General features: G+C 37.3%; 1 protein-coding gene across 1 annotated transcript; it reads right to left on the minus strand.

Annotated features, from left to right (window-relative positions):
• Positions 1-690: 690 nt before the first annotated feature.
• ENPP4 (ectonucleotide pyrophosphatase/phosphodiesterase 4) lies at positions 691-14,219 on the minus strand. The gene is made up of 4 exons (XM_036927403.2): positions 14,040-14,219; positions 6,686-7,544; positions 5,923-6,093; positions 691-3,951 (listed from the first exon to the last, which is right to left on the minus strand). Exons 2-4 carry the CDS (start codon positions 7,509-7,511, stop codon positions 3,587-3,589), a joined length of 1,362 nt encoding a protein of 453 aa, XP_036783298.1. The 5' UTR covers positions 7,512-7,544; positions 14,040-14,219; the 3' UTR covers positions 691-3,586.
• Between the last annotated feature and the right edge of the window lie 9 nt (positions 14,220-14,228).

Raw genomic sequence — 14,228 nt, forward strand, 5'->3', positions numbered from 1 at the left:
ACAGATGCACCCCTATGTTTATCGCTGCACTATTTACAATAGCCAAGATATGGAAGCAACCTAAATGTCCATCAGTAGATGAATGGATAAAGAAGATGTGGTACATATACACAATGGAATATTATTCAGCCATAAGAAAAAAACAAATCCTACCATTCGCAACAACAGGGATGGAGCTGGAGGGTATTATGCTCAGTGAAATAAGCCAGGCGGAGAAAGACAAATACCAAATGATTTCACTCATCTGTGGAGTATAAGAACAAAAGAAAACTGAAGGAACAAAACAGCAGCAGACTCAGAGAACCCAAGAATGGACTAATAGTCACCAAAGGGAAAGGGACTGGGGAGGACGGGTGGGAAGGGACGGATAACGGCGGGAAAAAAAGAAAAGGGGCCTTACGATTAGCATGTATATTTTGGGGGGGCACGGGGAGGGCTGTGCAACACAGAGAAGACAAGTAGTGATTTTACAGCATCTTACTATGTTGGTGGACAGTGACTGTGAACAGGGATGTGGGGGGGACTTGGTGAAGGGGGGAGCCTAGTAAACATAATGTCCTTCATGTAATTGTAGATTAATGATACCAAAATAAAATTTAAAAAAAAATTACGAGCAAAGTCAGTAACTGTGATTCAAACAATATAGTCAATATATTTTGCTTTAAGGCACTACATAACAGAGTTCTTTAAAACACAATCCTATCATTTTATTTACACAATTTTAAGGACTGACAGTAAACATACACTTTCCATCTCATCTTTTTTGTTCATTTGTAGTTTTATGTATTCACATGTAAAACCCTTCAAATAAAAGGAATTAAATGCCATCATCCTTAAAGCTTATCAGATAGGGGCAAGAAAGGGAGACACCCTAGAACAATGACGAGGCATTTTTAATTCTTTAATTTTCCAAAAATTTATCTTTAAATTCTTTTAACAAGCTTAATGGAATAATCACACAAAGCCTATAGTACAGAACATTGAAATAATTTTTATTCTATTGCTTTTTACCAAAAAAACTTGCATTTTATAATTATGTAGCAGAACTGTCCCTATAATAAGTAAGTAAATGTGCTTATTCTGAATTCACTAAATTAACAGAAAATATTTAATAAAAAGTTTTCCTATTACCTTGACTACTGTTGTCCTAAACAGTTAAATGTCTCCTGGAGCCAAGTACTTTGTATAACCCAGAAAACAGCAGCATATTAGTGAATCTAACAAAATACACACCAAACCTTAATACGAAAGGCTAACTTTTTCTAAAAGATTTTCCCAGTGAATTAGAAGGATCATTGGTTTTAACAGTGATAATTTCTTTAAGATACAAATGAATTAACACAAAGTTCAATATAATACATAAACTTCTGATTAAATAAGTACTGTTCTTGTCCCATCAATATATACATTTAAAATTCACAATTTTAATTAAAGTGAATGTTTTGAGAATGGAGTGAAAAGACAAATAGGTAAATGTCTTTTCAAAGAACTAAGACACTGATAGGGCATCCCTTCCTATTCCATCCTATATGAAATCCACTCACAGGTTGGATGCCATGTATAGATTATTGAAACTCACAACCACCAATAAAGCTAATGCAGTCACTAACACCATTGCAAGGACCAAATTCTACTCAATTAGTATAAAATACGCTGTTACATTTCAGGCTTCAAAAAAATGCCCACTGCTTTAAGTGTGATGTTCTTTTTATTAGTAGAAATTGATGTAGAAATTTTTATACTATTTCGTTCAGATCAACTCTTAACCTTTAGGATAACTTTAATATGAGGGGGAAAATGAGAAATAGTATTTGTAGAAAGTACAATTAGTTCTACTGGTTGTATTTACTATGCTGTTCTTATTATAGTCCACTCACGACCAGTAGCATAGGTATTTATGCAGGATGTAAAAATACTTTCTCAAGACCCCCAAATACAAATAGGCACCAAACACCAGGATCAGGAAATGAGCAGTGACCAAATAGGATGAGTTTTATGTGATGACTTGCACTACAGTTCTTTACCATCACAAATAGTCAACATTTAAGTGGGCTTCATATATACTGTAGACAATTTTTGTATCTGTAAAACCGGTACCTAGTTTGTTACCTTGTCAAAACTTTAGAGATCACATTATTAGTATTAATTGCTTGACTCAGATGCTGAAGGTCTTGAACCCAGTTTTTCCTTTAATAGATAAAATCTAGTTTGCCACAACTCAGTTTCTTCATATTAACATTTATTATTAGAAGGTACCACCTAGCAAAGAAAGGTAGGATGACAGTTCCTCACAAGTAATCCTTGGCTCTGAACAAGTATGTTTAAAAATGAAGAGCAGCATGTGATTATTTCTTTGACCCAAATATTGGAGAAAAAAGCAGGCAACAGAATGTGAACCAAGTGCTAAAGCTTATTCTGCCACTTAACATATGAATAACATAAAAGATCAAAGATACTAAATTCCATCTGAAGTTTTTAAACTATTGCCTAAAAAGTAAGGCGTAAAAGTCCTAAAGGTAAATATAAAAATCTCCCTCATTCTAAACCATTCAGAACCAGATTTGTATTGAGGTCATACGTTTTTCTGCAGCACTTGGATACCTTGCATTACAATAAACAACATGAAAGTTAAAAATGGTACATAATTATAACTTTTAAAATTATTATTTTTAACTTGTTAGAGAACTTGAGTTAGAAGAAAGTAAACAAATATGATGTGCAAATACAACCTCTCCTGAAAGCTGTGTTCCATGGGAATGGAGAAGCCTGCCTACAGTCCAGGCTACTTCTGACCTCCTGTAAGTTGCATGGAGTCTGCACACCTATACACACACATACACTTGTGCACACATACAACTATGTAACTGACACAAAGGCAGTAAGCACAAATAGAGAAAAGCACTTTTCTCTATTTTCTTACTAGCAATAATCTTCAAAAGATGTAACTCAAGATTTCAAAAAGTGCAAAGGTCTTGACACAAGGATGAGGACTGGCTTTGTGTCACATGGTCTTTAATTTTTTAATAGCTTTTCTTAGAATCATTTCTTAGAATACTAGAATTGTTCTGTATGGTTAGCTGATTTTATTAACCATCAGAGAATTTCCTATGTCAAGGGTTTTACTTGGGATACAAACTCTATTAAAGGTAAATATAAAAATACAGGAAACTTTTCCTCCCTGATACTCAAAATCCACTTAATTGCACAGAATTTATGTTTCATTTACAAATACAAAAACTAATTAGAAAAGCATGCCTACTAAATTTTGGTATTTTTTCATTCAAAGATGTGTCAAATCTTCATTGCAAAAAAAAAAAAGGCAGAGGCATATTCTGTTTAAAAAATATTTCTACTTAAAGAAACAGTTGGTATTAACTAATGATTTACTACAGTTTTTAATGGGGTCAGGGCTTTTCTGTTTTAGCTAATGCACCAAAACACAAAGAAAAACAAAACAAAATAATTTTGGCATGCTTGGTCTAAGTTCTTTGACTTCCAGTGTATACTTTCAAATAGTTTGGACACCACTCTTTAGGTATATCCTTGTTTTGTGACTAATCAAAGACACTGTATAAACCCCAGCACATTACCCAATTAAAGGATCATCATCATCGTCTTGTAGCTGAAGTCTAGAAAACGGATGGGGTACAGATAGTCTATTCTGCATGATTATTATGAGGCACGTTAGAGTGGTTAAGACCAAGAGTGCACCAATAACAATTCCAATAGCTTCTGGAAGATTAATGCACCACTGATCAACTAACAGACACTTAGTATGACTGAAGGTTCCATTATTGGGATGTGGTTTTAATCCCAGGATGTGGCACATCATTGGATAAATATCCACAATGTTAACTGTGCTGTGTTTGTAGCCTTTGTGAAATGCAGGTCCACGGGCAGCCAGAAATGGATGCATAGTAGGCAAAGAATTATCATAACCATGGTCACCTACTGAAAAAGAACAAAATGATGTTAGCAAATGAGATAAGTCTTTTTATTATAAAATAACTTACTTTTAGCATAAATATACTAGATTATTGCTACTGTAATCCCATTCATTAAGATTCTGACTAGCTGGACCAGACAGGGGCCAGAAATTAAATTTTTTCTATTTCCTCAACCCAGCCACGTCCCCTATTTCTCTCTCTCTCTCTCTCTCTCTCTCTCTCTCACACACACACACACACACACTTTTCACAGTCATGACCTCAGGATTTAAAACTATTTCTCAATCTGATGTACTTAATCTTGCAGTCCTAGCCCACTTGTTTCACTTGCCAATCTCCAGCACTGTTTGCAAAAGCTTGGCAAACAGCACTGTAGTTTGAAAAAAACGAGAGTGATCAGGCTGAGGGTCCTAAGTACTGGGGAGAGCAGAAGTGAGTGGAGCTGGTGAATGGAGAGGAACTGAATCTGCAGCCTTATCTATGCCAACCGTATCCATGATAAGAAATAGGATTATATAATATACTAGTTTATTGACAGTTGATGAACACCTCAACATCTGAAGGGTCAGATAACTGAGAATATTACAGAAGAGATTGTGAAATCTTAGCCAGATGAGTCCAACTTATAATTCTAGTAAAAGTCTAACTCAATAAACACTATGGTTTCCGATATATCCCAATGCCAGATTCTCAATTTCTAGCTTAGTTTTAACAAATATTGACTTTTAATTAGATCAGTTGCATTTAATAAGCTCCTATTTTCATATGAAGTACAAGTAACTGGGTGATAAGTATATTGGTGTTTGTTATATTCATTGTACGTCTGAAATATTTCATAATAAAAATGATACATGTGACCAATACAATAAAAAGAAGAATATAGCACTATCTAGACATCATAATTTCAATAATGTAAAAAATACCTGTGTATATAAAGAAAAAAATTAGAAGGGGGAAAACTCCCACAATTAACATTTATCTGTACTAAGGGATTATTGATAACTTTGGTTCTGTTTTCTAAACTTTTATATATTTTCCAAGTTTTCAATAATGAGTATATAATCTAAATATATGTAATATATAAATTCCATTGACCCTTAGTTTTATCCTTGTCTGATGCTTTTTGAACTTCTGTAGATCAGGGATCTGCAGAATATGGCCCCTGGACAAATTCAGCCCTCCACCTGTTTCTGTAAACAAAGTTTCACTGGAACCCTGCCTTGTCAATTTGTTTACATATTGTGTATGGCTGCTTTTTCACAATAAAGGCAGAATTGAGTACCTGAGGAAGAGACCAGCTAGCCCACAAAGCTGAAAATAGTTACTATCTGGCCTTTTACAGAAAAAAATTTCTGATCTCTGCTAAGAACTACAAAGTCAATTTTTTTTAAGTATTCAAATTGAATTTAACATATGGATAAGTGAGCTTCAGTTCAGGGAAAAACTACAACTCTTCCCTATACATTTCCTCTGTTTTAGGAGAGATTTTCCTTTTGCCCCGTGTCCTAAATAGCAATAGCATTCAGCTAAGTGATTTCATGATTGGGGAAAGACTTAGGGTTACTTGGACAAAATTTTTTTGATACAAAAAAATAAGAATTTGAACTAGCTAATGTCTCCCCTTTTACTTTGTTTCTTTACTTCTCTTTTATTTTCTTTGTTTCTTCTCTCACATTTTCTACAAATCATGAGAACCAAGTTACTGACAATAGCAGTTTTGGTAAGAAAGTAAAATCACACCTTGATCCTTCAGGTCATCCAACCTTCTAATCTAAGGGTGAAATTGTGGTTACTGTAAAATGGCTATCAAATAAAAACCTGAGAATCAAATGAAGACCTGGCAATTACTACTTGGAAACTGAACCAATTATACTGTGTCAACATCTCTAAATCAAAATGCTCTGTTAACAGAACAATGTCACAATGTGTGATTTATTTCTAGGCTACAACAGAAGTATCCTAAATAAATACTTACATTTTGGTGATGATTTATTTTGAACAATTGTCCAGCCTTCATCAGCAACCAAAATAATAGGCTGAATTCGCTCATTATGTTGGTAATGAAATCTGGCAGGAATGTCTTCCTTGAGATAAACATTCATGTGAGAGCTACAGTTTTTTAGTTTGTTATAAACCTCTGTTCTATCTAGAAGAAAAAGGAAAATAGCAAAGGAAAAAAGTCATGGTTGATTAATCAGGAAAAAAATATTTCTACCTAGAATTAACAGGAAATAAATCCTGAACAATGTCATCTATCAAATAACTTTAAACTCTTGAAAAAAAAAAGCAATGATAATTATGTGACAGGGCTGGGGACTAATACACACACACCCCTTTTAAGCATTCATATATCTTTCATTTAGTGATCATCCCTGATGGACTTTTATACAAAGAGGACACGTCTAGGTTTCTAAGTAAATATAAACTAATTACATTATTACTACTAATAACGAATTCTAAGATCAACAGACAAAAGGTTTATCTCACACAAAAATCCAAGATGTCTTTTAAAGATAAAAACTTTCTTTTTCCATTACTGTGAATAAAGAAAGAATCACATTGAACCTACAACGTAAGCTAATTGCTTAGAAACTGGTAAATTAGGGAGAAAACATATAACCCCACTCTGAGTAAGTGTAAGAGCATACGGCCTGAACTACAGAAAGCATTCTTTCACAAAACCCTCCCTCTTCAATCAACTACACCATTCAATTACCCTTGGCTAAAAGTTTACTTACTTATTTTGGGAAGTACTGCGGCAACTGGGCTCAAATCTATAAGAATGTATTTGGAATGATCAATGCAGAGATCCAAGTTTATCAGCCTGTCCTTGGAACACTGGGTCATCCCATGATCACTTGTAATTATCACATTAAGACTTTCCCACAATCCTAACACCTTGAGTTTGTGGACTAGCTCGCCAATAAGGTCATCTATTCCTTTCAACACTCTGTGCATATTTTCTTTATCTTCGGGTCCGTATTTGTGGCCACTTGCATCCGGTTCTTCCCAATAGAGTGTTGCAAAGGTGACTGGTGGGTTTGAATTGCTCAGCCACATGGTAATATTATTTAGTCTCTCCTTAAATGACACGGAGGAGCTATAATTCATAAAGTAGGATGGTGTGATATTGTGTATGGGTACGTCAGTACCAGGCCACATAGCAGCAGCACTGGATCTGTTTTCCTGAAGCTGATTGGTCACCCAAATAGGTACTGCCTCATTCCACCAAAAAGGATCCTTGTCATCAAAGTCAGAAAAGTGTTTCTTTGTGATGACATCATACATGGAATTAGCCACAATGCCGTGGCTTTCTTCATACAAGCCTGTTACAATACTGTAGTGGTTTGGAAATGTTTTTGTAATAAAAACATTGTTGACATGCTCTACCAAGACACCTTCTTTGATAAAATTCTGGAGATGAGGAAATTCATAGTTCTGTAGATAGTCAGCTCTGAAGCCATCAAAGGACACCAGTAGTAACTTGGGTGGCAAACTATAGGAAGAGTTACTTCTACAACCAGTTAAAAGTCCAGCAAATACAAGTATTACTAATAGCTTCATAATGAACCTGTTGAAGGAGAGCGATCAGGGTTCCTAAAACAAAAAACACAATTTGTAAGTAGTTATATTATTTGAGTTGGATTAGGTTTCAAAAGCTTAGCCATCAGGAGAAGAGAGTCAATGTCTGTAAAGGTTTTATATACTGGCTTTACCTATATCGACTTAAAAATTACATGATGTCATTTAAAGATAACTGAATAAAGCTAAAATTGGAAAAAATTAAAGTTGCCTTTACTTGTCCAACTTCCTGTTTACATATGTCTTGCCCTCTCCCTCCTCCATGCTCTGAAGGGGATGCAGGCCATGCTTACACTCCATATATAAACGTTTCTGCTTGGATGCCTTGCTTCTCTGTAGGGGCAGCAGTTATTCTGAAGGCTTGGTAAGAAACAGATGAAAAAACAAAAATCATCCTTTGGCATGAAATAAAAATAATACCAAGCTTTCAGAGAGGCTCCAGAGAGGGAGATTATTTTTATAGCTTAATAACTGCTACCCAATAGTTCATTTTAGTCCAGAGAAATGGGTAGTGGGGGGTCATACTGGCTCATCACCAGTTCTTGTTGAAAACACTGCCATAAAAAAAAGGGGAATAAGAAATTAATATTATTAAGAGAAGGGTCCTACCTCGATCTGTTCCTGCCCAATATTCAAATAAGGCTGACAGACAAAGCCTACAGGAACTTGACTGCTACGGTGACTTCCAAAGAAATCCAGTAGCTGTTGAAATGAATTTCATCACCACATCCTTCTTAAACTTCCCTTTTACTATCAAAGACATAACCATTCTACCAAACACCCCAGGCTCAGAGATCTCCCTGACTTTTTGTTCATTTTTAAGAATCCACTGGTTTTAAAAAAACAGCTTTCCCCTAATAAGTCCCCCTACCTTCAGCTACCATCTTCATTGGCCCCAAAGAACACAGGCTATGTGATTTGGGCAGAATGACTCCCTTTGGATGAGCAGGAAACCGCTTCCATTACAAACAGGAGCAAAGGAGCGAAGGCAAGGCAAGCTAGACGTTTGCGGGCTGGAAGTGAAGGGAGTTGCATTCTCTGTTTTGAAAGACATAGGGTCACCTACCCAGAGGGAGTAGGTAAAAAGTTTGGCAATTTGAGATAGAGAATGGCCAAAATGGCCAATGTGGCAAATGGCAGAGAGTACAAGGCAACAGTAAGGACTTGTGGTCATTGTGGACATCAGGTGCCGTATATTTTTAGAGTGACACTACTGACTGGTTGTTCCTAGCAGTTCAGTGGCCCTGGCACAGGCATGAACAAAACAGGCAGCTTCCTGAGCCTGAGATTCTGCCAGAAACTGCAACAAGACAAAAGAAGTTGAAGATACTGACTAAAGAGTGGCTGGAATGCTGAGGTGCAGCATCTAACCTTTAAACTGATACAGGTGCAAGAAGTAGAGAGGTTTTTGGATGAGAGGTTCTGATGAAGTTTTAAAAAAAAGCTGTTTTAAAAGTAATGTTCAGTGAAAGTTGCAAGGATGTGAGGTGTTCAGAGTCAGGTGAGTGAATTCATTGTTTCAGAGTTAAGGGCCACGGTCTGGCACCAAGGGCACCTACAGATCCTGGGCATGGCAGCAGCGAGCTACCCAACATAATGAGAGTTCATGAGTTACTTTGTGTTCTTTTTCCCAACCAGATAGCGAACACTTGAAGGTAGAGACTTTCTTTCAAACACACTACCTAGATGATCTATGTATGAGGTAGTCATTCAAATACTCACTGATTAAAGTTATGGCCTTCTGGAAAACCAGGGACCTCAAAGTTTGAAGAACAAAGCCACAGAATCCTGTGGTAGGATCTCTGGGTCTGGAAAAATCTCTAATATTTTACCCAGAGATGAGCTGCCTTCTGAGTGTGTGCATGGATCACCTGTTGCTGGCACTATCCATGAAACCCCAAACAAGATTAACAAAATAAAACCACCTCTTCGAAGAAAAGAGTAACAATTCTCTGTTCTACAACAGACATACTTGCACAGACACAGCCCAGTCATATCTCATCAATTTTAGCTACCAAGAAACTAGATAGCAGTATGTCTCTTTCCACTCAGTATTTGGTGCTTTTGACCTATAGTTTATACAGAGAATGTGATGCAGGCTGCTGCCCTTGGTTCCAAAAGTCTTAGAACCTGTGTGGAAGGCACACACAGGTCTCCATGAAAGCTTGGACTGATCAGCAATTCCTGGTTTCTTTCTGAGTACAGCTACTTTCTCATACCCAAATATTTGTTTCCAATAAAAAGAAGACTAAAACAGCAAATCAGTGGCACAGTTTCCTAGATATTCATAAATCTCTTAGAGAAAAACCAACATTCTTTACTGCACTGCTCTTGCCCTGAGTGACCAATCTACATTCTCAACCAATCCTACTGCACAAATGATTCTGCTGGCAAGTCAAATCTAATTCATGTCAAACTGAATGCATTCTGTGCACCCCCAAACCTTCTCCCTTTCCTTAGTTTTCTAATCCTTTAATACAGCTTTACTATGCTCTCATACCGAGATGTCCTGAGTACACCATCAGTTGCCAGCCTGGCCAATTCTATCTTCATATCATCTACTGTAGCTGAGCAGACATCAGATTCACTGAGGGAAATTTGTTAAAAGTGCAGCTGACCAGTTTCTACACCTAGGACATTTTGATTTGGTCAGTCTATAGCAGAGGCCAGGAACCTGTATTTTTAACAAGAATTTTTAACAGCTACCCATTCTTTTTCATCTCTGCTGTTGTACTTCTTGAAGTCCCGAATACCTCCTGTTCTGAGCACTTTTATCTTTTAGCTGACCTTCCTATCTCAACTGCCTTCCCCTTTCTCACCCAATATCTGCTCCCAACTTAAACCTTCATGGGCATAGCTCTGCTCATGACACGCCCCTAATTAAAAAAACAAAAAGTTCAGAGTGCCCCTGTCTACACAGAAGATTAACTCAAAATGGATCAAATACCAAAATTAAGAACTAAAACTATAGAGTCTTTGAGGAAAATACAGAAGTAAATCCTCATGACCTTGGGTTAGATAAAGCCTTTTGAGATACAGCACCAAAAGCACAAATGACCAAAAAAAAGAAATAAATAAACTGGACTCCACTGAAATTAAAAACTTTTGCGCTCCAAAGAATACCACGAAGCAAGAGAAAGGACAACCCACAGGATGGGAGAAAATATTTGCAAATCATATACCTGATAAGGAATTTGTACCTAGAATATACGAAGAACTGTAACAATAATAAAAAGTCAAATAATCCAATTAAAAAATGAACAACAGATCTCAAAAGATATTTCTCCAAAGATATAGAGATGGTAAATAAGCACATGAAAAGATGCTCAATAACATTAGTCATCAGAGAAATGCTAATCAAAACCACATTGAAATACCTCTTCATTCCCACGAGAATGGACAAAATCAAACAGCCAGATAACAACAAGCATTAGCAAGGATAGAGAAATCAGAACCTTTATACACTGCTAGTGAGAATGTACAATGGTACAGCCACTTGGAAAACACTCTGGCAGTTCTTTCAAAGTTTAAACAGAGTTACCCTATGACCCAGAAAGTCTACCATTAGGTATGCCCGAGAGAGATGAAAACCTATGACCACACTAAAACTTGTACACAAATGTTCACAGCAGTATTTGTAAGAGTCAAGAAATGGAAACAATTCAAATGTCCATCAAATGATCAATGGATAAATAACATGTGGTACAGACACACAATGGAATATTATTAGGCAACAAAAAGGAATGAAGGGCTAATATATGCTACAGCTTGGATATAACTTGAAATATTACATAAGGGAAAGAAGACGGTCACAAGAGATCTATTATATGATTCTAATGAGATGAATGCCTAGAACAGGCAAATCTGTAGAGATGGAAAGTACATCAGTAGTTGCCTGAGGCACAGGGTTGGGGAGAAATGAGGAGTAAATGCTAATGGGTATGTGGCTCCTTTTTGGGATGATGAAAAGATTTTCATGACTGCGGTGAAAGGTGAATGACTCCATAAAATTGTACATTTTGAGTGGGTGAATTGGATAACATATGAATTATATATCTCAACAAACTATTAACAGAAAAAGAGTAGAGGGAAAGGAAATTGTAATCTTAAAAGTATTTGAAATGCCTGGCTACAAAACAGGAAACATTTATGATGTCTCATTTTACCTCAAAAATTGTGTAAAATTTGTAATCTATAGTATATCCATATATATTCATGTTTTAACATGAAAATGTTCACATCACCTCTGTATGCAAATGAAAACCTGTTTCTGCTCTTTTCTCACAAAATACAACATACAAATCAAAACCTTTCTTCCCCAAATCTTGAGTGAAGAAGATGCTCAAGGTACACGTGCTGTTTCTGCTAGGGTTCCACAGTCCGTTAGCACACTGCTAGGATCCTTGTCCCCAGGCTTAGGACAGACAAAGTGGAAAGATTGTGAGGTCTGAAATCCAGAGGATTCAGAATTTGAGCTCACAATTGTGGACAGATCTAACTTTTCCCAGCTTCTTCTGTGTTTGTAAATTGGGGATGAACAAACAGAACAGGTGCTCAAATTTACTTTCTTTTTTTCCATTCTAGTTACAAAGCTGTTCTGTTAGAAAAAAGTCTATACTATGACAGGCAGGATTATATTACTGTGAAACTACAAAATAATCGGAAATAATTTAGTCTAATCCCTTCTTTGTACCTATGATAAAGCTGAAGTCCAGTAATTAGCCAAGCTCAGAAATCAGTAGTTTCACTGTGCTCTTAACTAATTTCATGTTCCTCAACAAGTGTACAAGTCTAGTAATAATCTTCAAACTATGAACAGAACTTTTCCTGCCACATCTTTCATTAGTAATGCCTGTATCTATCTTAATTGAACCCTGTTTCATTCTAACAAGGAGTGTTAAGCTATAAACAAAATACCAGTGAGAAGTTCTTAAGTAGTTTTTAAGGAAAGAAAATCACTAATTGTTTTATTCCAAAACATTGGTAGAAATTGTGTAATTTTGCAAACCAAAAAAAAAAAAAAAATCAAAGCGGCAAAAAAAAAAAAAGCAGACTCATCTGGACTACATCAAAATATCCCAATGGCAATGAGAAGTGGTGGTAGTCTTCTTCAATTCCGAACACAAAACACACTACCTCATCTGGGATGACTTTCTTATCAGGATGGAATGCATGTCAGGGAATTCTCACTGGCTTCCTTAGCCCATGTGAAGTTGGGAGAATATGACAGTTACAGGATATGGTGAAAGATATTTGTCACTATTAACATGCCATCTCCTCCACAATACAAAAGCCTTACTCTAAGCACTTCACAACTATTATTTATAATGACAGCCTTAATAACAGCTTTAAAATAAAAATATCATTATTGCCTAGGCATGTAGATAGGTGGTTTCCTCTACAATACTAGTTTCTTAATATTCTAAGGAAAAAAATATTCTCTAAAGGACTTTCTTGATCTTAAAAATCCTAGGATTCTATGTGGTGACCACATTGTTTTTCACGTGAAACCTTCATAGAGTGTATATCAATAATACCTTAATTTTAAAAAATCCTAGGATTCTAAATTATTCTCCAATTTCTCAATGCACACATAATTTTCTAGCAAGTATCTTCAAAGCAACTGTATTTATCTTACTTTCCACATAACTAAATGCCACCCCTCATGTACTTCTTGTGTTTTCATCAGAACATCCCGCAAATTATACTTTGTAACTAACTCAAAAGCAAGAAGGAGATAAAATTTAACTTAATTTCCTTAAAATAGCCAGCAAAAAAAGGAAGAAAAGTAAACCATACTAAAAAAGAGCAGTTGATTTCCTAAACACTTGGCAAGTTTTCATCTGGCTTAAATCCACCGGATCGCCTGGTTGGTTAAGCAAAACCCTGCCGGAGTCAAACTTGGTATAACCTGGATTCTGCCTGTCACTAGCTGGAAAATCTTCAACAAGTCACTTAACTTCTCTGAGCCAGACTTTCCTCTGTACAATGAGACACTACCATCTCATAGAGTTGTTGGTGCAGAAAAAAGGAAGTGTATTTGTAAAGTGCTTAACACACTGTCCGGCCAATAAAACCACTTACATGTCACCTTCATTGCTTGGTTAGGAAATTAGCTTTTAAATGTAATTATATAATTAGCGTAAACGAATCTGATATTCCGCTGTGCGTCGATGCCGCCAACCCCGGGAGCTGTGCCCCCACTTCCACCCTTGCCCCTGCTGTTCAGCGCCCTCCCCTCTCCTCACCCTTCACAGCACAGCCCTCCCCAGGCCAAACCCATCTGCTGAACTGTCTTCCCTCCTCCCGCACCGCCCCCCACCTGCCCCTCGGCCGGCGATCTCCCCGACTGGGCCCCTCGGCGGGCGTCCCCGCCAGCGCCCCACGGGTGTATGTGTGTGTTTGGTGGGGGCGGTTTTCTCACCACTGCTATTCTTAAAGCCCTTAGTGAACTGAGGGGGGGGGTGTCATCTCCCTCCTGGACTGCCGGCGCGCGAGGCTCGCACTCACCCGCTACGGCCTCCGCTTCTTTTCAGTGCGCGGAACCCCGCGCTCGCGGAACCCGGCAATCGTGGGCACTGAAGGCGAGGGAGACCCGAAGGGGAACGCGCGAGGCAGAGGTCTTCCCGAGGCGCCTGCGCAGTAGGGACGCCGACACCGCCGTTAACAGCCCCAGCCTCCCGTAGATCAGCGCTGCTG

This window comes from Manis pentadactyla, chromosome 16, assembly GCF_030020395.1.
Source record: "Manis pentadactyla isolate mManPen7 chromosome 16, mManPen7.hap1, whole genome shotgun sequence".
Taxonomy (NCBI): domain Eukaryota; kingdom Metazoa; phylum Chordata; class Mammalia; order Pholidota; family Manidae; genus Manis; species Manis pentadactyla.